At 38.8% G+C, this 26,421-nt stretch overlaps 1 protein-coding gene across 1 annotated transcript in view; it reads left to right on the top strand.

Annotated features, from left to right (window-relative positions):
* Positions 1-26,421, top strand: part of LOC124619443 (NACHT domain- and WD repeat-containing protein 1) — a 578,477-nt gene that overhangs the window by 501,769 nt on the left and 50,287 nt on the right. Inside the window, exons 15-21 of the mRNA XM_047145830.1 lie at positions 406-543; positions 3,660-3,782; positions 4,009-4,117; positions 8,296-8,483; positions 9,041-9,114; positions 17,978-18,104; positions 23,061-23,402. Of these exons, the coding sequence (XP_047001786.1) occupies positions 406-543; positions 3,660-3,782; positions 4,009-4,117; positions 8,296-8,483; positions 9,041-9,114; positions 17,978-18,104; positions 23,061-23,402 (1,101 nt within the window). The remainder of the gene's footprint in view (positions 1-405; positions 544-3,659; positions 3,783-4,008; positions 4,118-8,295; positions 8,484-9,040; positions 9,115-17,977; positions 18,105-23,060; positions 23,403-26,421) is intronic.

Raw genomic sequence — 26,421 nt, 5'->3', positions numbered from 1 at the left:
GACCTCTGGAACAGCTTCCAAGGAAAATCTCAATGCAATAATAGCTGAATTAGTGCAACGACAAATACTTTGACTATCAGGTGAGCTCTTTAACTAACACATCCAACAGTTTTAGTGGAGTCTCGGACTTCGTGCAACATCGTCACTCTCAGATCTGCAAGCTCCAACCTACCATTTAAAAAGAGCATTCTACTCAGTGACCATTTGTTTTCTCCAACTTAACAGTTCTGCAAGCAGATATTTGTCTCCATAGTTTTGTATGTTATATCAGTGATATGTTTAGACACTCATATCTTTTATACAACACAATAAGCTTCAGCTAGTGTTAATATATTTGTTAATTGTAGTTCTTGTGTAGCAATGGACATGATGAATAACTGAAGGATATGAACACATTCGTTCTAGATGCCTGATTTGGGAAAAGAAGAAGCAGAAGCTATCCTGATGGCATCTGTTATGCAATATAACCATAGTGTCAATAGCCGTGTACATGACTGTGTTCGTTCATCAGTGCAGAGCTGCACATTGCCACTGTATGTAAAGGTGAGTGAATAATTGTCTTAATACTATGTTTTATTTGTAAGGATAGTGGTAGATATTGGTTTCTGGTGTTATTTCTGAAACTGATTTTTGGACTCTTTCCAAGTACTAAATTTTCATCAAAAATAATGAGGAAAAGACTGTCTGAGAGAAATTAAAGTTAACTGTTTACTTAATACTGTCTTAGTGAACCAAATGTCTGGACACAAGAAACACACGTGATAATGAAGTCTTTCGTGTTGGCACTTATACATAAAACATTCTTGGTTTTATTGCTGCATCAGTTCGGGATAAAATCTCAAGCTTGTAACAGTAGCCTCCACCGTCATCGTCATCAGGAGCAACTTACTGCCTTCACCACTGCTGTGGTAGCCTTATATAGCCTGTGGACAGCTTTTGATTGGTCGGCTTATGATTGGTAGGCACTTAAGTATTGCTGTTGCAGACGGTGTCAGTGTCTGCACTGGTGGCACCACCGCTTACCTGGCAATGTAAACACTGCAAGAAATGTCTCTCCTGCTTCTCTGTGTTGAGTGCTTGTTCCCATGCACCACTCAGGTAATATCTGCTATCACGGTTAAAGTTCTTCTCACTCATTCTTATTTCAGCAGCCTCCTTAATAACAGGATCCCAGTATGTGGAGGCATGGGACAAAATTTTTGTTTCGTCAAACAGAGTTGACATTTTAGACAGTCTAGATGTGGTATTACTGTTCACAAAGGTTCCTGTGGAGGACTCTTTGAAAATGCTGGTGGATCTTTCTCTCTTGCAACTATAAAGTTGTTTCGACATGTGATGATGACCACCTACTTCTTGTATGGCAGTAAATTTAATGAAATGACGGACAATGTGGTGGTGGGAACTCCATTATCTCCATCATTGGCTAACTTTTTTATGGAGAATTTTGAGGAATGTGCATTAAATTCAGCTCCTCTCCTTCCATCCTTAATTTATCATTATGTTGACGATATATTTATGGTCTGGCCACACTATGCAGAAGCTCTTGAACAATTCATGGGACAGGTGAACAGCGTACATCCAAACATCCAGTTCACTGTTAAGATGGAGCAGGAAGGAAGGTGGCCATTCTTAGACGTTTTAGTACAATAACATCTCTGTGTACTGCAAGCTGACACATATCAATTTATATCTTAATACACAGAGTGTCCATCATCCTGTTTAGAAGAGAGCTGTTTTTAACACATTAGTATATGGAGCAAAAACTCTTTCTGATGAGGACCACTTGAAGTCTGATATTAACCATCTGAAGTACGCATTCTGAAAGAATGGCTATAGTGCACGTGATATAAAGGCAATATTCACCAAGAAAAGAAAATGTGAAAATGCTGCACACTTACAGGAGAAACCACTGATTGCCGTTCTTCCTTGTTGTGGTGCTATATCCAGTGAAATAAGAAGAGTCCTGGGTACACATGGTATAAGACTGATTTTTCGACCTAGTGACTCCTAAGAAAATTAAGGAGATCGCTCTGTTAAGGACAGTCTTGGCCTCAGTGTCCCTGGAATTTTAACAGAGTCCCAGTATGTGGAGGCATGGGACAAAATTTTTGTTTCATCGAACAATCAAGAAGCCGTCCACAGGCTATATAAGGCCACCACAGCAGCAGTGAAGACAGTCAGTTGCTCCTAATGATGACAATGGAGGCTATTATCGAAAGCTCAAGATTTTATCCCAAACTAAGGGAGCAAGAAAACTGGGAATGCTTTATATACAAGAACCACACATGAAAAAATGAAGGCATCATAGAGAAAAGATTTTTCTGCATAATGTAATGCCAGTGTCAAATATTCAAGAGTGAGAATTAGTATTGTGCAATATTTCATGGGATTATATGTGTTATAACTTCAAGTTGAACAAATATATTTCATGGATGACACAATACATGTAAGTCATAGATCAAGTAAACAAAGTAAGACGTGTGTACACTTTAAAAGTCAAATCAGAACTGAGTCCGAGTCTAGCGGCCGCTGGCTGGCTGGCCACATAGGTGGCGCTGCTGCTGCTGCATGGCTGGCAGACAGCACCACATGTAGAGGACGCACGTAACTGCGCGGCGGCGTTTTGAAAGATCGGCGAGTCACACAATATGTTTTCTGTCTTGTACCCTATCTTTGTTATTATTTATTTTAGTTATTGATGAGTGCAAAACTTTATTCTCATTTAAGATTATTCCGGTTTTTACTTCAACAATGACATATCTGTTACAGACAGTGTACACATAGGGATGACAACAGAATACCATTGCTAAATTGTCTGATGTACATTTTTATATTTACATCTATTTTTGAAATTTCATGTAAACATAATTAGAGTGTTGTCCAGAAATACATAATTGCTGTATTACATGGATTTCAAATAGATCCATTTGAAAATGGCATGAAGTCAAAATTGGCAAATTGTATGCCAATAAATGCTTGTTCACCAATAAATACAGCCTAGGAGGAAGATGAATACTTCCTTCATGTAATAAACATACGAATAAAGTGAGAATGTCTTCTGTAGCTGCATAAAACTGCCAAAACAGTATGAAATTAGAACTGCGTGTGATTTAGCCTTCAGATCATTTCTGTGTTTGCTGCAATAAAAGGAACTGAAATTGTTATAGTCAGAAATGGAAAATGTGTGTAATGTTCTAGTTTAAAATTTAAATAAGTAAATAAAAATACAAGTTAAGTGTCACAACTAAGAACTTCAGGACACTTGTAATACAAAAATTAAGGCATGGCAAACAGAAAATATTGCAGTCAGGGCAACTCTTAAAAAAAAATTATAGAGAAGCATAGCAGTTCATGTCAAGAGAATGGATTGCAATTAGAGTGATGGATGTGCCTTTATGTGTATCTATGTTCCACAAGTTATCCTTTGTTTCATTCGGGACATCCTCAGTACCTCCCTAGTTGTGTTTTATACTACTGATCACACGTTCAAAAGATATTTTGGTGTGTGTGTGTGTGTGTGTGTGTGTGTGTGTGTGTGTGTGTGAGGGAGGGAGAGAGAGAGATGTAACACTTTGTTGTGATCTGCTTATTTGATAAATTAACTTTTAGAATAAGGCTGTGTAATTTTGTCCCATTATAACAGTATTCAATGTATAAAGGTGCTGGCATGGCAGACATCGTGGTGGTCACACACAGACCACAATGTTGCTCCGACAGGTGATGTCATCAAACAGATAAATCAAATGCTGGAAGAAATAGAAAACATACTTGGGCAAGATATGGTAAGAAACTTAAAGTGATACATTATTATTTGTGTACAACCATTTCCCCAATTTTTTAAATTATTTTTTGCTGTACTGTTTGAGAAGTATCAAACAGCTGTTAAAATATATTTTTGCTTTAACATTCTGTTCTACTTGCCTATTTTTGTTTTGTTATTCAGTGTGAAAGACTGAGTTTTTACCTTTTGAAGGGACTGTTGTCAACGGACATATTCTGTCATGGCAGGTGGAGCATGCGTTGTCTCTCATAACTGCTGCAAAGACTGGTGTTACAGACTCTGAGATATTGGACATTCTGGCACATGACAGCATCTTCCATAGCACAGCTACATACGGTACCAACATTTTTACTAACTTCAGTCTACTTTCTCTAACTGTAACTGTTCCTTTTTTATCAGGAAACCTCACACTGTAGTTGATTAGACAGAATATTTATTTAGCCTTTTAGAAAAAAACTAGTTATGAGTGAGTTTTGCATATTAATTGTCTAAATAAGTTAAGCTAAAAAGTCCATGTCTTATTATCTCAATATCTATGAGATGTCAAATTCCAGAAAAAGCCACAAATTGGAATTCTTATGGGGGAATTGAAAAACTTTACTCCTTCTAAAATAAATGTACAGTAGATTCCCGTTTATCTGGGTGTGGATTATCCAGCTTGCAAATTATTCATACATAGATCATCAGTTTCTAAAAAAATAAAAAAAATAAAATGTCTAAAATTTTCTGTTATAATTAGAATGAATACTTTTGTTTAGAATACAAATTTATGGTTGTAAAGACATAACAAAAACACATGCAAATGATTAAATATCAATGCCTATGAATTGGGATTTGATCAACTAGGTGACACAGAATTAGTGAGAAAAGTGTATTCAGTAGGCGAAGTGAGTGAGGATGAGGCAATTTAATAACAAGTTATCATGCACACCAAGGTACTGAAATGCATTAATCTAGTATGAAAGATAAAATTTGCTTGATGGTACTAAAGGTTTTACTCTCCAGAAAATGTGAAGCATTACAAGAGGGAAAATAACCTGGATGCCATTTTGCATAAATGAACTGAAAATAAGTGACAACAAAATCGGTATTAGTCAGTACTATTTTGTAAATAAGTTGTCAGCAGATTCCAGTAAAAACATATATGTTTTAGATTATACATGTTTTTTTTCCCATGCAGTTTGGATCTGCACTGACCAAGATAAATGGCAGTTTGCTGTATTATTTACTATTAAGCAATAAATATGAAACTTTTAAATATTGGTAGTGAATCTAAATATTAATTTTCCACAATATATGAATGAGACTATAGTTACTATATCACATCAAGAACTATTCTAAAATGTTTTGATGATTGACTGTTAAATAATTCAGTATTTTGGAACATTACTGCCTTTCCTCCCAGCTTACAACATTTAATATATGCGGGCATGGCTTTTTATTTCAAATAATTGTTGAAACTCTATGTTGAATTTAAGGGATGTGGCTGTTTGCCAGTTTCTGAAACAGTAGCAATTTAAATAGGTTCAGCAGACATGGAAATTGAATAGGGATTTCCCTAGGTTTCAGAACTTACTATACTGTTTCTTTATCAGAATATAGAGACAGGAATAAATAGCAAAAGTGCCAAGAAAATGTGTGTGCAGAGGAGGAGAGAATAAATTGTTCTGAATGTTATTTCAAGACAGATGTAAATTGCAAGACAGAATTTTGACATAACAATTCACAATAACAAGACACACATTCTAAGGCATAACTAGCTGCCAGCAATCAGTAAGGCAGAAAATAACAGAGATAATTTTTTTTGCTCCATAGCTAAACCATGCAAATGCTAATAAAAACCACCAGAACTCTATTTCAGGTATGTTTATTGCACCGGACATGCCATAATAAACATACCTGAGGTATAGCTGTAATTTTTTTGCCAACATTTACAATAAGCCACACATGGGTAGTAAGTCTTGGACAGAAACAAGAAAATAACAAAACAGGTAGTGTTCATCATTGAAATTAAATAAGTAAAAAAGTAACGTAACTGATATTATACTGAAATAATATTAACATGGATACTAAATCAAACAGTGGAAAGTCCAGGATGGAATAACAACAGCATTATGTAAAGAATAGATTGCTGACCACCAAATAGAGGAGATGCTGAATCACAGACAAGCACACAAACAGACTGCATACATAGAGCTGTCTCTCACTCTCTGAGAGGGGCAATGGTCATGTGATTTTATCAACAAAAAGGTTTTGACTATAATGAAATGTTCAGTCCTGTTGCTAGATACGATGCAATTAGAGCAATTTTGAGTGTTTCTGCTGGTGAGCAACTTCAGTTGGCACAATTCGATGTAAAATCCGCTTTTTTGAATAGCTTCTTAAAAGAAGAGATATATATGGAGCAGCCTGAGGTATTTAGTGTTGGAACAGATAGGTATGCAAACTTCATAAAAGTTTATATGGACTAAAACAATCTCTAAGGTGCTGGAACCAATGGTTCCAGGACTTCCTAATAAATCTTGGGCTTGTGAAAAGTAAGGCAGATCCATGATTGTTCTATAGAGAAAACTGTGATGACTTGTTGATGTTAGTTCTGTATGTTGATGATGGATTAATATCTGCAAGTAAGGAGAAGGATGTTGAAGTTTTCCTAAAGGAAATTCAAGATGAATTTAAAATTACTGTTGAGCCAGTAGGATATTTCTTAAATATTGTATGTCATGATAATGGATCAATAGAGATTAATCAAGAAAGTTATGCTAAAGATATTCTTCGACAGTTTAAAATGACAGAGGCAAATCCTGTGTCAGCTCCAAATCTGCAGTCAAATGAGTTAACCAGTGATAAACCAACTAATGCTCCATATCGAGAAGCAGTTGGCTGTCTTATGTATTTAGCTGTTGGTACAAGGCCTGATATAGCATTTGCAGTGCGCTATGTGTCAAAATTTTTAGAGAATCCTCGAGAAAATCACTGGTCTGTGGTAAAAAGAATCCTAAAATATATAAAGGTTCATTGTCATTGGGTATAAAATATGATGCTAGCCATCCAAACAGAAGACTGGAGATATATACTGATCCTGATTATGCCAGTGATCCAGCAACCCCATGCTCAGCTAGCAGAGTGGTTGCAAGATTTTGTGGAGGAGTACTTACCTGGGCTAGCAGGCGGCAACATTGCCTATCACTGTCAACAACAGAGTCGGAGTATGTGGCCGCCAGTGAAGGGGCAAGAGAAGGAATGTGGCTATCTAAGCTCTATGAAGAAATTTCACCACTGGAGAGTGTTCCTGTTCTTATAGTTGATAATGCAAGTGCCATTAAACTTGCCAAAAATCCTGAATTTCACAAGAGGTCAAAGCATATTAATGAATGAGATTTTCACTCTGCAGCGGAGTGTGCGCTGATATGAAACTTCCTGGCAGATTAAAACTGTGTGCCCGACCGAGACTCGAACTTGGGACCTTTGCCTTTCGCGGGCAAGTGCTCTACCATCTGAGCTACCGAAGCACGACTCACGTCCGGCACTCACAGCTTTCCTTCTGCCAGTATCTCGTCTCCTACCTTCCAAACTTTACAGAAGCTCTTCTGCGAACCTCGCAGAACTAGCACTCCTGAAAGAAAGGATATAGCGGAGACATGGCTTAGCCACAGCCTGGGGGATGTTTCCAGAATGAGATTTTCACTCTGCAGCGGAGTGTGCGCTGATATGAAACTTCCTGGCAAAGGTCCCGAGTTCGAGTCTCGGTCGGGCACACAGTTTTAATCTGCCAGGAAGTTTCAAAGCATATTAATGTTCGCATGCACTACATCTGTATGAAGATTCAAGAAGGCCAGCTAGCCATTGAGAATGTACCAGGTAATCAGCAAGCTGCAGATATTCTCACCAAACCATTGCCACATGTCCAGCTTAAATATTTAAGCCATAATTGGAATGTGTTAAGTACTGCATTTAGCAAGATAAACATTTAGGGGAAGTGTTGAAGTGAAATGTTTATGTTAATCTCTCTGCTGTGTACTATATCTATGTCTTTGGTTGGTGTCATAAAGTAAAATACTTGTGTCTTGTTATGGCAACTACATCATGCATATGCTTTATGTTGTGCCCTTTAGTTCTTTCTTGAAGTTTCTGCAGTCTATTGTACTGAATTTATTTGGTCCAGTAAATCTTACATGTACAGTAGAGCACATCAGATATTGGACAGGACAATGCAAATACATTTTCATGTTTCCAATAATGAATACATTTTTTCAGCTCTGATTTATAATTAAGTCACTAGCTAGAAAATTACAACTGAAAAAAATATGTTATTAGTTCTTTCAAATTAATGTGAATCCTGGATTAGAATATTGCAGTTAAAACCTTACATTACCTGCTGTTACAGAAATTTTAATTAGATCAACAATCTTTCACAGAGGAGTAGGTCATCTTCCAAATAAAGTAGATAAAAATAAACAGAAATAAAACAAAATCTAATAGCTATCTCTGATATTTATTATATACAATTGCAGTTCCATGGGCTCCAGCCTGTCTGTTCTGGGCTAGGCTCAACAAGTACATGGGACCTTTCTTGCGGTGGTCAGCTACAGCAGACTGCAGCACTGCTCAGTGGAATGATGAGATGCTTCTGCAGACAGCTGCAAAACGGTATTCACACAGGAGAAAGTGGGCTCATGAGACACTAGTCCAGTATTACCAGGTAATTTATTCATTTACTATAGAAATAAGTCTGCGTAATAATCCCAATAAAACAACAATCAGTATACTATGGTGGAGCTGAACTGATGAATTACCCAAAGCATCCAAGTTCTGGAAAAAAAGAGAGATGGTGATTGACTTACTGTAAAGTATTATTTTCTTTATTTTTGTCTCACTCACTTTTTTATGATACTAGAGACAGTGCACAAGCTCAGGCAGGGGAGAGAAATTGACCGTGATTTTTTGCCCCCTCTCAGAGGAACCCAGACAAAATTTTCTGTAATTAATTTTGGGAAATCAGATGAGGATTTAAATTTTGTTTCACACATTTGTGAGTTCAAATTGTTTTGTAAGAAAGATCTGTTTTTACAATCTGAGAAAAACTTAAGAGCCAAAGAAGAAGGTCCTTTCCAGAAATATTAATAAAATATGTCCCATGAATTGAATATAGTTATTAATTTTGTCACTCATTTTTGCTCTTATATTTTCCTTTTGTAAATAACAAGAAATGGCATTAGAATTTTTGTCTATTTTATTAAAAAAAATTTTTTCCAATAGGGCATTTGGTCAGAGAAGGAAAATCCACAGCTGGTTGCACATCTTTTAACACAACCTAATAATAGTGATGGATGGTAAGTCATCTAAAAGTAAAATATTTAATGCTTCTAAAGAAAATAAAAAAGTTTTATAGTTTGCATATAAATTTGTCTTACATTGCATGTGAGATATTTTATATGGAGTTTCCATTCTAAAAACAAGTTGTGAATTTCTGAGCACTTCCAATGAAAAGCTGAATGATTTTTTGTATATTTAAATTATCGTATTCTGCTACTTACAATTCTCAAACATGTAATGTGCTACTGGCTTTGACTTTGGAGTAGAGGGGATGCTCTAGTTTGTATTACAGATAAAATGATAGAAACTCATAATTTATTTCAGAAATGCCCTTGTCCAGAATTTTCATTCCTTTTCCTGCTTGTAGAGAAAATGGTTAATTTTAAACTTTAATGTAGAAGTCCCACTTGACAAAGGGACCTTCAGCTAACAGGAAGTATTTCTGGCATAAAAGTTTCCTCTCGTATTTTGTCTGTAAGTGACTCTTGTAAGCAAAATTTATACCACATTTCCCTTTACACAAATATAGATAATTTTATCTTTTACTGCATAAATAACATTCACATCTCAGTAACCTTCTCTTTAGTCAGTGTCCTATGGAATTGTCTATACATACAGTCACTCAGTTGTCTAATATCCAATGAATACTCTTCCCTTATTATGTTCTGTGGGTATGATATGTTTTCTACAGTCTGCCCCTTAGTTCATGTTAGTGCCAGTGATAACAAAATCCCATAATTTACCAACAGCGTTTTCACGCCTTTTAAATATCTTCATGTTTATTTTCTATCATGTTATATACTTCATTGTTATGCCATGTGTATGTATTAACCTCAAATTAGCAAAACAAAGTTGTGTTTAATTTGCACCACAACTTAACACCCCAGATCTCTCACGAGCTTGTCATGTAATATTGAATAAATTTTTTTCTCTCCAAATCTTTCAATTTAGATTATTTGTTTTTTTATCTCCAGAATGAGGCTTTTACTCTGCAGCAGAGTGTGCGCTCTTTAGAATCTTCCTGGCAGATGAAAACTGTGCTCGACTGTGACTCAAATTCATGTCTTTAATTTCTACAGGCAATGTTCTTGCCATCAGAGCTACATGGATAGGACTTGTTATCCACCCTCACAGCTCCAAACGGCTAATCATCTTGATTTATTTTACCTTGCTTCCTCTTAAACTGAACCAAATCAACAATAAAAATTTTGATGTGTTTTTCAGGAACTAATTTACTTCAGTTAAACTGAGGTTTCTCCCTCCTCCCTTTCTTTGTGTCTCTTCCTTTTACATTTGCAAGATTTCACCTTATTATCTTTCCTGTTTTTGTTTGGGACCCATTGGCCTACAGATGTTCTTGTCTCAGGTATTTTGCGGTTCCCATAATTTAAAATGTATAATCAGTATTAATATTTCTATATGCAGATTTTACACATTTTTTGAAGTACAGAATATCCTGCCTCATGTAGCCTACCTCATTTTCATTCTCCACTAACTCATGACATAAATACAGCTGTTAATATGAGAAGTACTTATGCTTTGGAGGGAAGAGATGGGAACCTCACAACTCTTATGTTTAGACCTACTCAGTGTTCTCTTTTCCCTAACTTCATTATTGTAAACATTGTCATATTCTTTGTCCCCATTTACACAAATGATCTAACTGCCTCCATGAATTTATTATTCTTAGGGACAGGAAAACTTCACAAAACCAACACTGCAGAAAATATAACCAGTTTTTACATGTTATAAAATTTGACATTTTCACATATAAAAGTGTTATAAATCTGAGGATGTCTGTTTACTAATATTTGTAACTGATAGTTATTGAATATTGAAATTGGCTTTTGGCTTTTTTGGTATCAGAATGTTTGCTGCTGGCACTCCTATAGGAACAGTGGCACCACCAGTGTAGATGGTGTCAACTTCTACACTGGTCAGCAGCTGCACTGGTGGTGCCACTGCTCCCATAGGAGTGCCACAACAATGTGTATTGACACCATCTATGGCAGCATGATTTAATTGCTGACCAGTCAAAGGTTGTCCATGGGCTATACAAGACCACCATAGCAGCAGCCACCAAGACATTCAGATGCTTCTGACAAAGGTGACAAATCATTGAAATCTTGAAGTTTTTCCCTAAATTGATGCAACAAGAAGTCCAAGAATACTTATACAAGACTTTTGTTGTGAAAAATTTCAGTCTTCTAAAGCACCATATTTGGTGGTTTTTGTATTTGTATTTGTGTGCTACCTTCAAGCCATTTTTTGTATGCTCTGTTGCACAAAAATAACACCAAAACTGGTAAACAAGTAACACCTAAATTGGTCATAAAATAAAACAGTTTTTCCCCACCCCCACTTATTCTGCATTTCTAATTCTTGACTTACGAGCTTGTTTAAATTCAGTAACTTCCTTAATGCCATCATGTCATGGGAAATCATTTTTTGCTACATAGCTATCCTACATTAATCAAAAGCTTTCATTCTTATTAATTTCCCTGTACACTTCACTCTGTTCTATAAAAATGGTCCTCACTTAACCTGTTTTATTCACTGCTTATCTACTCTGATTACATCTTCCTTCAAATTATAGTTATTCATTTTTCTTGAAAGTTACTCATTTAGTACAGTCAAGTTATATTTGATAATGTTTTTCACAGTTTGATCTGTTTTTTCTTTTACTCTCCCCACCCTCTCAACCTGTATGGAATTCAGCAAATACATAAGCTGTGTGAAAAGCCCTTTGTCCCTATAGCGCTTTTAAGAGATGTGAAAGCAAAAGCTTCTAATATCGTTTAAACAACACAGAATTAAAAATAAAATGAAATTTAATAAAAGTAAATAAATTAATTTCCTGTGGTAGCAACTTAAGGCCTCCGATTTTTTTTCTAATTAACTACTCACCCGAAATCGATGAAACTGGCATTACTTCTTGACGTAATCGCCCTGCAGACGTACACATTTTTCACAACACTGATGCCATGATTCCATGGCAGCAGCGAAGGCTTCCTTAGGAGTCTGTTTTGACCACTGGAAAATCACTGAGGCAATAGCAGCACGGCTGGTGAATGTGCGGCCATGGAGAGTGTCTTTCATTGTCAGAAAAAGCCAAAAGTCACTAGGAGCCAGGTCAGTTGAGTAGGGAGCATGAGGAATCACTTCAAAGTTGTTATCATGAAGAAACTGTTGCATAACGTTAGCTCGATGTGCGGGTGCGTTGTCTTGGTGAAACAGCATACGCGCAGCCCTTCCCAGACGTTTTTGCTGCAGTGCAGGAAGCAATTTGTTCTTCAAAACATTTTCGTAGGATGCACCTGTTGCCGTAGTGCCCTTTGGAACGCAATGGGTAAGGATTATGCCCTCACTGTCCCAGAACATGGACACCATCATTTCTTCAGCACTGGCGGTTACCCGAAATTTTTTTGGTGGCGGTAAATCTGTGTGCTTCCATTGAGCTGACTGGCGCTTTGTTTCTGGATTGAAAAAAGGCATCCATGTCTCATCCATTGTCATAACCGACGAAAAGAAAGTCCCATTCATGCTGTCGTTGCGCGTCAACATTGCTTGGCAACATGCCACACAGGCAGCCATGTGGTCATCCGTCAGCATTCGTGGCACCCACCTGGATGACAATTTTCGCATTTTCAGGTCATCATGCAGGATTGTGTGCATAGAACCCACAGAAATGCCAACTCTGGAGGCGATCAGTTCAACAGTCATTCGGCAATCCCCCAAAACAATTCTCTCCACTTTCTCGATCATGTCGTCAGACCTGCTTGTGGGAGCCCGGGGTTGTTTCGGTTTGTTGTCACATGATGTTCTTCCTTCATTAAACTGTCGCACCCACGAACGCACTTTCGACACATCCATAACTCCATCACCACGTGTCTCCTTCAACTGTCGATGAATTTCAATTGGTTTCACACCACACAAATTCAGAAAATGCATGATTGCACGCTGTTTAAGTAAGGAAAACGGTACCATTTTAAGTATTTAAAACAGTTCTCATTCTTGCCGCTGGCGGTAAAATTCCATCTGCCGTACGGTGCTGCCATCTCTGGGACGTATTGACAATGAACACGGCCTCATTTTAAAACAATGCGCATGTTTCTATCTCTTTCCAGTCCGGAGAAAAAAAATCGGAGGCCTTAGAACTTGAATGCACCTCGTAAACTCTGAAGCAATTATCACAGCACTTCACCATTGCTATTCAGTGCACTGCGAAATCTTTCTCCATGCTTCTCATACTTTGCAGATATCCAGAGACTTTTCATGGTGCGTGTACAGAGTCCATGCCTTCTTCTCTTCATCTCTACTTCTGTGTTTGTCTGAGTCAGTACACCTCATCTCAAAATGACAACCTTCAATAAGCTCATAGTTGAGGCATTGAGTGATCAGTGCGCACATATATAAGACTGAAAACAGTGCTAAACTTTCAGATAGTGTGGTCACCTGACTGTGAAGGTGCACTGCCATGAAAGTTTAGCATTTTTGTTGTATGTGTATTCTGTAGTTATATTTGAAGAAGAACATTGTCCAAATTCTTAGCAATGTTTTCAATCTTGTTTGTTTGTTTGTTGACATTTGCACACTTAAAATACAGAATTAGTTGTTACCTTAATGTATTCCATTATTTATGGCCCACCAAGGACTTTACTTTAATGTAAAGACTTAGATAAAAAATTGACAGTATACCTTTATCATGTACTACTGTAGTTTCTTAATAAATTTAACAATAAACAATTTATCTCTGAAATAGTACATAAACATCAGCATCATTCATTCATTCTCTCATTCATTCAGTCAATATCCATGTTCAGTCAGTGTTGTGTGTGCATGTAGCCCATTCTTTCTTCTTCTCACATTGGCTTCTGTTTATATGTGAATCAGTGCAGTTCCACTCCAATGGAAGCTTTCAGTAGCACTGCAACATGACATGTAGATACAAAATCTGCCACAATGCATTAGTCCCATACAACAGTTTCTTAGCAAACCTTAATAATAAATAGCTTACCTCAGAAATATTTAAATCATCACTGTCAGTCTTTCATCCACTGTCCATGTTCATTCAGATGAACACTGCCAGTACTGCATTTCTGCAGGCGGAATATGTGGTGTAGGTTACATTGCGTGGAATGGGTAGAGTGGCAGACATGCATGAGGCAGGGAGAGGGAGTGGGATGGGTCACTAGTAGCTCAGAGGAAGGCAGCCGGTTTGTTGACTGGAGATGTAGGAGGGTGAGGCACAGTTGTCAGAACTGGTGGGGAGTGGTCCACACTGAATGGATGTGAATTACGTGAGGCTGACTGGACAGAGGATGGGAATATTTTTGGGAGAGGGGTGGGGCCAATGGACCACCAGAGCATGAGAGGAGAATGTCTTGTAAGGATAATGCCCATGTGCATAGTTCAGAGAAGCTGGTGGTGGAGGGAAGGATCCAGATGCCCCAGGCTGTGAAGTAGCCACTGAAATTGAGCATGCTATGCATATTTTGCCACCAGGAGGTCAACTTTGTTCTTGGCAACAGTTTCGTATGGCTATTCAACCTAGTGGACAGCTCGTTGGTAGTCATTCCCACATGGGATATGATCCCTGTGGCAAGGGTTGCTTATGGCATAGGGGTGGACTAGGATGTTGTCTAGGATGGTTTGGTGATGGGACGCCACTTTAGGAGGGGTAGGAAGGTTCTTGGGTATGATGCCTCTCGCGTCAGGGCACGATGAGGGATAATCAAAGCTCTAATGTTGGATATGGTTTTTATGTGGATGGGGGGGACTCCTTTGTAGCTGACTCGTGCTGTTGGTGGTGGAACGATTGGGGGGTAGTGTCTGTCTGTGAAAGTCTTTATGAGACCTTCAGCATACTGGTCAAGATAGTTCTCATCACTGCAGGGACATCAGCCACAGGTGGCCAGACTGTATGAGAGGGATTTTTTGCTGTGAAAGGGATGGAGGTGTCAAAATGCAGGTAGTGAGGTGGTGGTTAGTGGGTTTAACCTGGACAAAGGTGTGAGTGGAGCCATCAGAGAGGTGAAGTTCAGTGTCAGGGGATCACATATTGGTTGAAGACCAGATAAAGCGAATGGGAGAGAAGGTGTTGGGGTTGTGACGGACTGAGAATAAGGTGCCTTGGCCCTGAGTCCAGATCATGAAAATATTATCAGTGAACCTAAACCAGACTAGGGGTTAGGAGTTTTGGGAGGCTAGGAAGGTTACCTCTAGATGCCACATAAATAGGTCAGTGTTGGAAGGTGTTATGCCCTATGCCATGGCACAGTCATAGGCATCTGAATGGCTCCCTCCTGTGCCATCCTGTTTGTGGGCCATCTAGAGGAAACTTTCCTAAACTCCGAACCCATTGTCTGGTCCAGGTGCACTGATGATATGTCCATGATCTGGACTCAGAGACAAGACACCCTGTCCTCATTTCTTCACATTATCCACATCCTCTTTTCCATCTACTTTACCTGGTTCTTCTCAACCGACGTGCTACGTTCTTAGAGATTTGCCTCTGCCTTTCCAATGGCTCCATCTGCATCTCTGTCTGCATTAAACCCATTAACCACTACCTCACCACCTGCATTTTGACCGCTTCCATCCCTTTCATGCAAGAAAATCCCACTCACACTGTCTAGCTTCCTATGGAAGACATACCTACAGCAACAATAACTATCTTTCCCAGTGTGGTGTGATGAAGGATTCATGAAGGCCTTCACAAAAAGACTCTACCACCAAACCTCATCCACAAACAGATTTTCCATGCCATATCCTGAAAAACTGAAAAACACCCGAGTCATCAGACCACCACAAGTCAACTACAAAAGGGACCCCCCCCCCCCCCCCCCGTCAGCCAATGTCACCCTGGACTGGAACAACTGAACCATATCCATTGTCATTGTTAGGGCTTCGATTATTTTTCATCATGCCCTGAAATGAGAGACATCCTACCTAAGATTTTCCCACTCATCCTAAAGTGGTGTTCCATCACTCACCCAACTTACACAACCCTTGCCACAGGGATCACATCCCTGTGAAGACACACGTGCTAGACCTAACCAATCCACCCACCCAGCACACCCTACTCCAGTCTGTTACAGGGTTCTACCCCATCAGAGGCTGGGCCACCTGTGAAAGCAGCCTTCTTCTATACCAGCTCTGCTGCAAACACTGCACAGTTGTTTATGCTGGATGGACTACCAACCAGCTGTCCACTAGGTTGAATGGCCGTCACCAAACTGTTGCCCAGAACAGCCACCCCTCCCACCCACATTCCTAGCTGACAAATGTGCTGCCTCCCTCTGAGCTGCTAGCCACTCACTCACACTCCATCTCCCTGCCTTGTGCATGTCTTCACATTTCATCCACCCCACCCGACACAAACCCCACCACAACATAGTCCACCTGCTGAAATGCAGTACTGGCAGTTTTCGTCCAGCCAGCACCACATAGGGGCATGGGTGTGTGTATGTGTGTTTGTGTGCTTTACTCTATCCCAAAAAAGGATTATTCAGAAAGCTAGAAAATTTTCTATTTTTGTGTCTGTGCCTGTTGGTGACTCATTGCTTCTACCTTTCAGTGAATGGACTCCATTAACACAAAAGTATTATAACCTTAAGTGACGCCACTCAAAACATCATGTCGCTGCTACTCACCTGTCATTTTGCCACCTAGACTACATTCCATGTTCAGCTCCATCACATATGTTGTTATCTTTGATCGTCAGAGCACATCTTCAGTATTTGAACCAAAATGTCAATTTTTATGGGTTATTTAGCCTACCCACATCCGTGTTCACAAGTAATATAAAATAATAATATATCTTAGAATCAAATAAATCGATTGAACAAGATTAAATATATCTGTGCAAATGGTCTTTTGCTACTCATTGACTTTTTAATCTGTTTTTACTTTGTATTAGTCATCCATAGTAAATGCACGCAAGTAATACAAGATATTATCACAAAAAATACTCTTAGAAAATTAACTGAATTCAGATAATTCATATGACAACATATGTTCGTTAACACCAAGAGGATTAATATTAAAACAAATTGTTAATATCCACTGCAAACAAACCTCATTTTCTGTTATTCCAACTGCAAGCCAAAGTTAAAATTATCGCACACCAGTGCTGACAAAACTACTTCAGTTTACAAGACTCAAATGCTGGACATTTTAATAATGAGCTGTATGACAGAATTTCTCAATAAACACAGACTAAAGTTTTGGAAAAAAACCACATTTTGTCTATGGAGTGTGTGATTGATTATTTTGTAAAAAGTTTTTTATTTGTTTATAGATGCAGTCACATTTATGACACAGTCATAATCGGTTTCTGCCATACAATGACCATCTTCAGATTCTAAAGGCGGCCTACACTGAACACACATTCATGCGTTGTCATTTTTAAAGACTAAAGTTTCAGGAATTTGATGGTTTGACATGAGGAACAGACTAGAAACAACATTCAATCAAAAACATAATTGAGGTTGAGAGATCATAAAGTAATGTTAATAATGTAATAATAGTAATAACAATATTAATTTTCCAGTGCATTCCATTGTATGTGAAAGAATAATAAAGAAAACAAGTGTAATATTGGAGAAGAGGGAGAGCAGAGGAGATAAATGTTTCCAAGTAAGAGAAGAAAAGGGCACTTTCAGTAATAAAACTAAGACATTAAAAAATTCAAAGCTGAGGTTGTATGAGTGCTAGTGATGAGAGAAATTCAACAAAGCACCCAAGTTGAAAGTAGTTTATTTCTACATATAAGGGCAAGCAGCATAATATTCCATTAAGATTTGGTGACTGTTATATGTAAACATTTCCAAATGTAATTATTTATATCTCACTTTGTCATTTTTTCAATTTTCACAGCTATAATGATCGGAAATTGGAGGAATTACCGTATCAGCTGTACAAAGTGAAAGGTTCCATAAAGGAAGAATTCTTATTAAATGATAAATGGCTTTATGACAAACTGTGTGGTTCTGACGTTCATCAGGTAGGAACATATTTTGAATATAATTAAAATTGTACATTGCAAGAACAGAGAAGCTAGGCTTTTGTCATAAGAAATACTTGTTATGAAATAATCCAGATATCAAGCAGTTTCTCCTCATTCACCATAAAAAGTTTTGCTTGAAGTGTATGTGATTTCTGTGCTATAAAGGAACCCAAGAGTTGTCATTGTGAGACCAAGAATTCCACATTGTGTCAACAACATGAACTTTCACAAAAATTTTATCGTAATTTTACATAAAACGAGTACATATGTTGCACAGGCAAACATCAAAGCTTTAATCTCCTCTTGCTGAATTTCAGTTTGCTTTCCAAATTTCTCTTAGGCTTCATAACTTCCTAAATGTACAGATTGAATAGCATTATGGATACATCACAGCTTTGTCTCACTCCTTCCTCAACTACTGATTCAATTTCATGTTCTCACAACTTGCAGGCTGGTTTCTATACCTTTTACACCCTGTATTTTATTCTATATACCTTCAGAATTTCAAAGAGTGTGTTCTAGCTGATACTGTCAAAAGCTTTCTCTAAATCTACAAACTGTATAAACATACGTTTGTCTTCCTTCAATATATCATCCAAAATAAGTGACAGTGTCAGTATTTCCTCGTGTGTTTCTAAATTTCTCTGGAACCTAGCGTAATCTTCCCTGATGTTGGCTATTATCAATTTTTTTCGTTCTTTCATAAATAATTCATGTCTGAATTTTGTGGATATGATTTATTAAACTAATGATTCAGTAATTTGCACATTTGTTAGTACCTGCCTTTTATGCAATTGGAATCATTACATTCTTCTTAAAATCTGATGGTATTTCTCCTGTCCCATATATCTTGGGTATTAGATGGAATGGCTGGCTGTCCCAGTAATCTCATAATTCTGAAAGAATGACATCTAGTCTAAATGCCGTGTTTCAACTTAGCTCTTTCAGTGCTCTATCTTTTCTCATTATGACACCACTCATCTCTTCATCATCTATTTGCATTTATATCTCCATAATACTGTTTTGATATTTCTGCTTTGTATAGTCTTTTTATATACCAGGAAGTTATAATTAAACTTTCCCTATCTAACACATTATAACACAGAAACTAATTACGGTATTAGTTCCAAACTTCATAGCATTAATGTCAAGGACATGAGGAAGAGAAATAATGCAGAATCAGTTCAATGAAACACTTTTAATGTACTGCTATGGTACATCATACCACTACATACCAGTACCATCACAGCTACAAAATGGGCTCAATATGATGCCCATCAGTGTTCAGAAGAGTCTGAAAGTGCAGGATGCATTCTGCACGGCAGAACGAAGCATGTCCGTATGTATGCTGGCTACCCCTCTTGACATGCTACACTTCAGATCAGCACATGTGTGAATGTTCCCCTGGTAAACCCTGCCCTTCAGGTAGCCCCACAACCAGAAATCACAGGGAGTGATTGTGCCGGCCAAGCATTTGGAAACTATCAGCTGATAATTCAAGCATTTCCAAATGTGTTTTGGAGAAGCAAGTGAGCTTCATGAGCGATGTGCGGTAGGGCCCCATCTTGCATGAAAATGTTGAGTTCAATGTGTCTCTCTCCTGTAGGGTGGGTATGACATGCTGGCAAAGCATATCACAGTAATGCTGGCCAATCACACTGCAGTCTTTCGTCCTTGAGGGCCACCCTGTCCATAGGATAGTCCAGGGCCAGCCCTTATCAATTTCAATCCTTGCAAGAAAGTGGAGAGTGAAGTCAACATGTCGTTGTGCATCCTGTAGTGCAAGCTGCTCTACAATATGGATCTTGTACAGATAACATTTGAGAATTGTTCTAAGCACATTCTGTTCAGTGGACCATGGGATGTTCAACTGTTGTGACACAGCATACACACTGCCTGACAATCAGGAATTCCATGCAGCATTGTCTGCCATAGCAACAGCGATTTCATCAACCACCTGTGGCGCAATCAGTCATCAGCCTCTTCCCAAAGCGACACCCAATTCTCCAGTTGATTTGAGCTCCTTCAACATGCTCCGCATAGCAGGTGGAGAAAGAGCACTCTTCTGTAATCCTTTCAGCTGGCAATATTCTCGAAGTGCAGCAACAGCGTTATAGTTGTTTTGATAATAGAGTTTTACCAATAATGCCCTGCTCCTTTCATCCAAGCTCATGTTGACACATTAACATGTGCACTGCAACTGGTCAGATGTGTGAGACTATGAATTACGATGAGTGATCATGGCACCTGGTGGCCATAGTTGGAACTAGATGATGGCGCTGTGATACATGGAAATCATGCACTTCATACTCTGGGCATTAATGCTACCAAGTTTGGAACTTGTAAGGTAATTAGTTTCCCTGTTGTAATGTGTCAAATAGGAAAGTTTAATTATAACCACCTGGTATATAACTTCCAACCTTAAGCTTTCCCTTCTTTGCTTAGTACTGGCTTGCCATCTGAGGTCTTAACATTTCAAACAGATGCTTCTCTTTTCTCCACAGGTCTCCTTAATTATTCTATAGGTAGAGTCCATCTTTCATATAATCATGTATGCTTCTAGCTTGCATTTTGTCTCTAGCCATTTCTGCTTTGCCATTTTGCACTTGCCCTCAATCTCACTTTTTTTTATATCTGTATTCCCTTTTGCCTGCTTCATTTGCTCAATTTTTATACTTTCTACTTTCCTCATTGGGCAATATTCTGTGTTATCTGTGGATTTCTACAAAGCATTGTGTTATTGCTCATTTGATCCTCTTCTCCCTTCATTACTTTGTCTTTCAAAGCTACCCATTTGTCTTATATTAATTTCCCCCAATTTCACACTTACTTCTGTAGCACCAACATTTGTGGCCACTCCAACATACTTCCTTGTTTGCTCCTTGTTTCCACGTTTATATTTGCACTCTGCAACAAGAAAAGCCTGTTCTTTCAGCAGTAAAACTTCATTGGATGATGTGTTGATTTCACTTTCACTACTGCTAGAAGCACTGTCACTTTTTTCAGCACTGTTTTCGTTTCCTTGAAAATCTCGGCCAGTGATTGATTTTCCAGGTTGAACGTCTAGATTGTGGCGGCGTCGGGAGCTACCAAGCTTATTTAGAGGATAACGAATTTCTTTGAGCATTTCTTCAAAAGTGGAAGACCATGCATCTGCATTGCTTTGCTGGCTACCCTTATTATCAGGCAATTTTCGTAAGACATGGCCTGAATCAAAAGGGACTAGGCCCATGGTGCGAAATCCACCCTTTATGTTTTCCTTGGAGTTTGCTGAAATCTTAGTCAGTGTCTGCTTCAGAAGAGATGGGAAGGCATCCCTGGAATTAGTCCCATGAGTGTGTTTCTTCCAGTCAGTCAATACAGTTCGCCAAGCTGCTTTCATTGGCTTGAAGAAGCGTACATCAAGCGGTTGGAGGAGGTGCGTGCTGTTGGGGGGAAGGAGAAGGAATGAAATTTTGTTCTGCTCACATTCTTCAATAACACGTAAAGACATGTGACTGGATAAGTTGTCTCCAATCATGACAGTTGGCCCGTTTTGACTCTTCAAATAGGGCAAAGGGATTGTAAAGAACCAGTCTTCAAATACTGGCAGCTCAAATCACCCAGTTTTTCCTATTGAAATGGGTTCCTTGTGGTCCACCTTCTTGCCATGTGTCCCACAAATGCTCTGATTTGTAAAGGACATATGGAGGAAGCAGTTTACCATTAACACTAGCTGCCATCATTATTGAGACACTAGATTTTGATGAGTCAATCACTTTTCTAGCATGCTTACTCCCTAGTTTCGTAATTAATCTGCTGCTTGCCTGGATCATCTGACATGTTGGTTTCATCGTAGTTGATCGTGTTGCTAGGTGGGAGATTTTCCAGCTTTGCCTTGATATTGGAGAAAAACATCTTAACAGTCTCTTTGTTCACTTCAGCACAAGCTTGTTTAATATTTTCGCTTAAGCGAACAGAAAGATCTTCTGACTGTTGTTTGAGGAATAAATGTTCCCATTCTTCTCCTGGCAAATTATTACGAAATTTCTTCTCTTTTTGGCCAGATTTGTAAAGGCAGCCTTTAATTAAATAACTAATATCCAATTTAGTGAAGGGAAATCCCCAATGTGCAGCCCTCAAGATGCCTTGCTGCAACATTTCTTCTTCTTCTTCTTCTTCTTCTTCTTCATTTAGCACTGGCTGTCCTTCCATTTTTTTCGGATGTGTTTCCTGCATTTTATTTTGTAGGGTTGATTTAGGTATACCATACAAATCACATGCTTTTCTGTATGATAATTTACCACTCTGAATATCACGAACAGCTTTATCTAAAAGTTCTGGGTCATAATTACACCATACTGTAGCACCTCTCCTGCTCTTATACGTTCATGGCATTGTCTGAAATCACCACACACAGTACACAGTTTTACAAAAACTGCCATTATTTTATAACCTTGCATGAAAAACTCGACAAACTTGTACAGAAATTGTCTCAATGCTGTTAGCTACTGGGTGTGTCAACAATTATGCTTACAATAACTTCCCGCTCGGCGCAACAATAGAAAGTTTCCACTTTATGATAATGCATGGATATTTAACACTGAGACTGTTCATCAATTATTCACATAGGGAAACAATTGATGCAAAATAAAAGTTGTGGAAAGCGATAAATGTAATCTCTCGCTTAAAATAACTGGCACACGGATGTTAAAATAAGCAACTCTTTGTATATGCAATGGCAAAGAGCAAATAAGCCATACTGTCCGAATTTTCCCCCGTGTCTGAAATCACCCCATTTGACGGTAACTCCCAAAAATAGCACTACTTCATCTTAAAGAAATATTATATATCTAAGTAGTAGTATTTGTCATGAATGACAGTAAGCTCAGTAACAGAGCATTTATCCTCAGGTTCAGAGTAAAACCAGTCTCCAAAAATATTTCCTTTCAAGTAGCTGTTTTGTGGTCACAGGTGCTGGAAGATTTTGCTTTGGAAGAATCTAACCCAGAAACATGGGATGTGGAGCTAGAATTGCTGCAGCAGTGCCTACAAGAGTGTGGTTCTGCACTTCTGTACGATGGAAGACAAATGTACTCACAACTGTTGTGGAGGTTGCAGAACCAAATAACCAGTAAAGGCGAAGTTGGGATGCCGCACCTTTCAAACCTTCTGCAGATCTGTCGAGATCCTCCTGTCCCATCATTACTTCCTGTCAGCAATGAAGGCTTATTATCTGAAGAAGAAGAACAATGTTCAGACACTTGCATTGACTTGATTGCACGCCTTGGGAACTGTGCTGATTTTGTAGCCACAGTGAGTATTTGAGACTAGTTTCTGTTATTTCTTCTTTCTTTTTCAGAGAACTACATCACCAGAAGTCACCTAGTATGATGTCGTACACTTTGTATAATAAAATCAATGTTTTGAGATGTTAGAACAAAAACAAAAATACAAATATCTTTCTTCAACTCAGTTGTACCACAGTGTTTTACATGCAGCAAATTGTGACAGTTTTCTCATTAGTCCATTTTGACAGTAAGTCCAAGTTATTTGGTGAAAGATATGTGATCAATGAAACATATATATTATAGGATTTCTAAGTCTGATTATTTTGTCAGAACAGATCTGGAATGAGACTATTCAGTGCCAGCAGCATTTGAATAATTTTACTTAGTCCTCTTTCTGTCAATATACCATACTTTAAATAATTGCAAATCAAACTCTTCAGATATATCAGCTATGGAACATAGTACAGTATGTGTGAGGTGGGCAGGGAATTTTAGTGGAGAAATGAAAACTGCTGCTTGGACAATGTGAAAGTTAAAAATAAAAGTATTTCTTCTAAATGTAGGAAGCATTTTAAATAAGAAAGTCAATTTTATTGCATCACTGCCAGAAACTGAACAATCAGTAGCTATTTTTACAGATGCGTTATGTGTAACACATCATCATTTGAAATTGAGCAACACTACTGAATGGATAAAAATTAATATCATATTACTGTAGGAAAGGGAGATTGGCTGTACACGCTTGAAGTGGAATAAAGTATCAGGCCCTAGACCTAAATAGTTCACTCTTTCAATGATGTACTTCAGTATTAGACTTGGAAATGTACAAAATGGTACTTCTAACCATGTACATGCCCCTGCTAGGAATATTTACATCCACAAAATAGTAAAATTAATTGCCAACACATTGTATGTCTTGATTTTGTCTCTAATAGTACTGAAAGAGGACATCTAGAGTTATTGACATCTCCATAGTCACATTCCTAACAAGAGTAGAAGGCCGTAATGCAACAGTAATTAGAAATAAATTTTCTAATTCCAGCTGTTTTCTTTGAAATGAATGTGAGCCTAACAATAAAGTATTTCCCTGACACTGGTGGTTAAACGACAGCAGTAAAGCATCCTTATCAGTCAGCTGTAGCTAAGAAGGGAAAACTACAGTTTCATATAATTATAAATGCTAGTTTGTTTCTGAGATCATTAGCATCACTAGCCAGAGAAAATGATTCTCAGTCTTATCTCTGATGGTTGAAGCAGTTCAGTTTACTCTGTGACTCAAGTGTGTTATGTCATGTATCCTTGTATGAATCAATTTTCTATGAAATAAAGTGCATTGTGTACTCCATACCACTGTATCAGCTGTCATTTGCTATCACTATGTACCAGAGTTTCACACTGGTGACTCCGAACTTTGAGTGAATCCTAAAATAATGCAAATTCACATTGTGACAATGTGGCCATCACACCTACATTGTGTTATGCTGATCACGAATTTTGTCATCTCTTGTGCCCCTTGCTATCAATAGACATGAACAGTGCTTTGTATGGTGCGCAAGTGTTTAAAAGTGACAGTGACATACATGCTGCATGATGGGCCATGCCATCTGTCCTCTGATCCATGCAGCTGCCTGCATTACCGGCCACTGCCCACCCACAATTCTCCCCGTGCTGCGCAGCCATATTCCAACCGCTTTATCAAACTGCTTCATGACTCATACTACTGCTATTCCGTACAGACAACCCACACCTTTGGTTCGTGATTGTCAAAAGCATGTTTGCTTCCAACACCATCGTCACAGATGACACGAAGTGTGGCACTCTATTCAACCACCTTGGCACCCATGCTGATGTTATCTGTGACATCATCCTGGCAACACTGTCTGCGGAGAAATATGAGACCACCAAAATGGCACTCTTACAATGCTTCTCCTGGAGCCCCAAAGAGCAACCACTCCAGGTACTTTACAACGAACATTTACAGGATGGGTCTTCCTCTGAACTGTTTCAGCATCTTTGCATTAAAATAGACCCATGCATCATGCCTGATGAGGCCCTGTGGACAATATGGATCATTAAGCTTCCATCTCAGGTGCAGATGACTTTACTCGCCACTAGTAACGAGTCTCTCGGTGCCTGCATGTCCCTGGCCGACTGCTTTTTCACCATTTCTCAACATAAGCGAGCATCAACAAGGCTCCCAACAATGGTATGGATACACATGCTGCACTGTCACGCATGCGACCTCCTGCAGCCACTGACAGTCGCCGAGTACTTCTGCCTCTACCCAAAGCTGACATCACTGTGGCCACCACCCTCTGTGTGTATGAAACAAACTCAGCTTCAGCTGTCGATCGTGGTACATCGGCCGCCATGCATGCACAGTCTCACCACTGTTGGCACCAAGCCCACTTTGACGACACTGCATCTCTGTCGTCAACCTCATGCGTTCCCAAAACACGCCTGACAGCCTGCAAGAGGTGCCCTAAGCATGCATGAACAATGCATAAGCCACCGTGATATACACAAAGTTGGCGCCTGTCCACCAGCTTCCGATGTTGCTCCAAGCACCGTCTGTATGTTCTCAACCGCATCAGGACTATGTTTCCTAGTCGACACCAGATTGCAGGTAAGCAAACATCTCACACACCTGCCTACACCTGAAGACTGTCTCTTTACTTGACAGCTGCTAACAGCTCTCATATCACTGTTAGGTGTATCCAGACACAGACTCTAGACCTCGGCTACAGCATGCCCTTCATGTGTGCTGATTGCCAACAGGTCTTTCCCCTTGTGCCCTTACTTTATGCAAACGAACTCACCTACATGCTCCTTGACAGTACACGCATCCCTGCCATGACAACAAGATGACGCCAACATTCCTTCACCCTCAACTCGTGCAACAGTACATACTATAATGTGTGGATTGCACTGACTGCTTACTGCATTTCTGTTAACAGCATATAGACATGCAAGAGACACTTGCTCACCTCTGCCAGGACAACATGTCCCTAAGCAGTTGCATTCAAACAGCATGGGCAGATCTC

This window comes from Schistocerca americana, chromosome 6 (assembly GCF_021461395.2).
Source record: "Schistocerca americana isolate TAMUIC-IGC-003095 chromosome 6, iqSchAmer2.1, whole genome shotgun sequence".
Taxonomy (NCBI): Eukaryota; Metazoa; Arthropoda; class Insecta; order Orthoptera; family Acrididae; genus Schistocerca; species Schistocerca americana.
The sequence above is the reverse complement of the archived record's forward strand: the minus strand, read 5'-3'. Positions and strand labels throughout refer to the sequence as shown.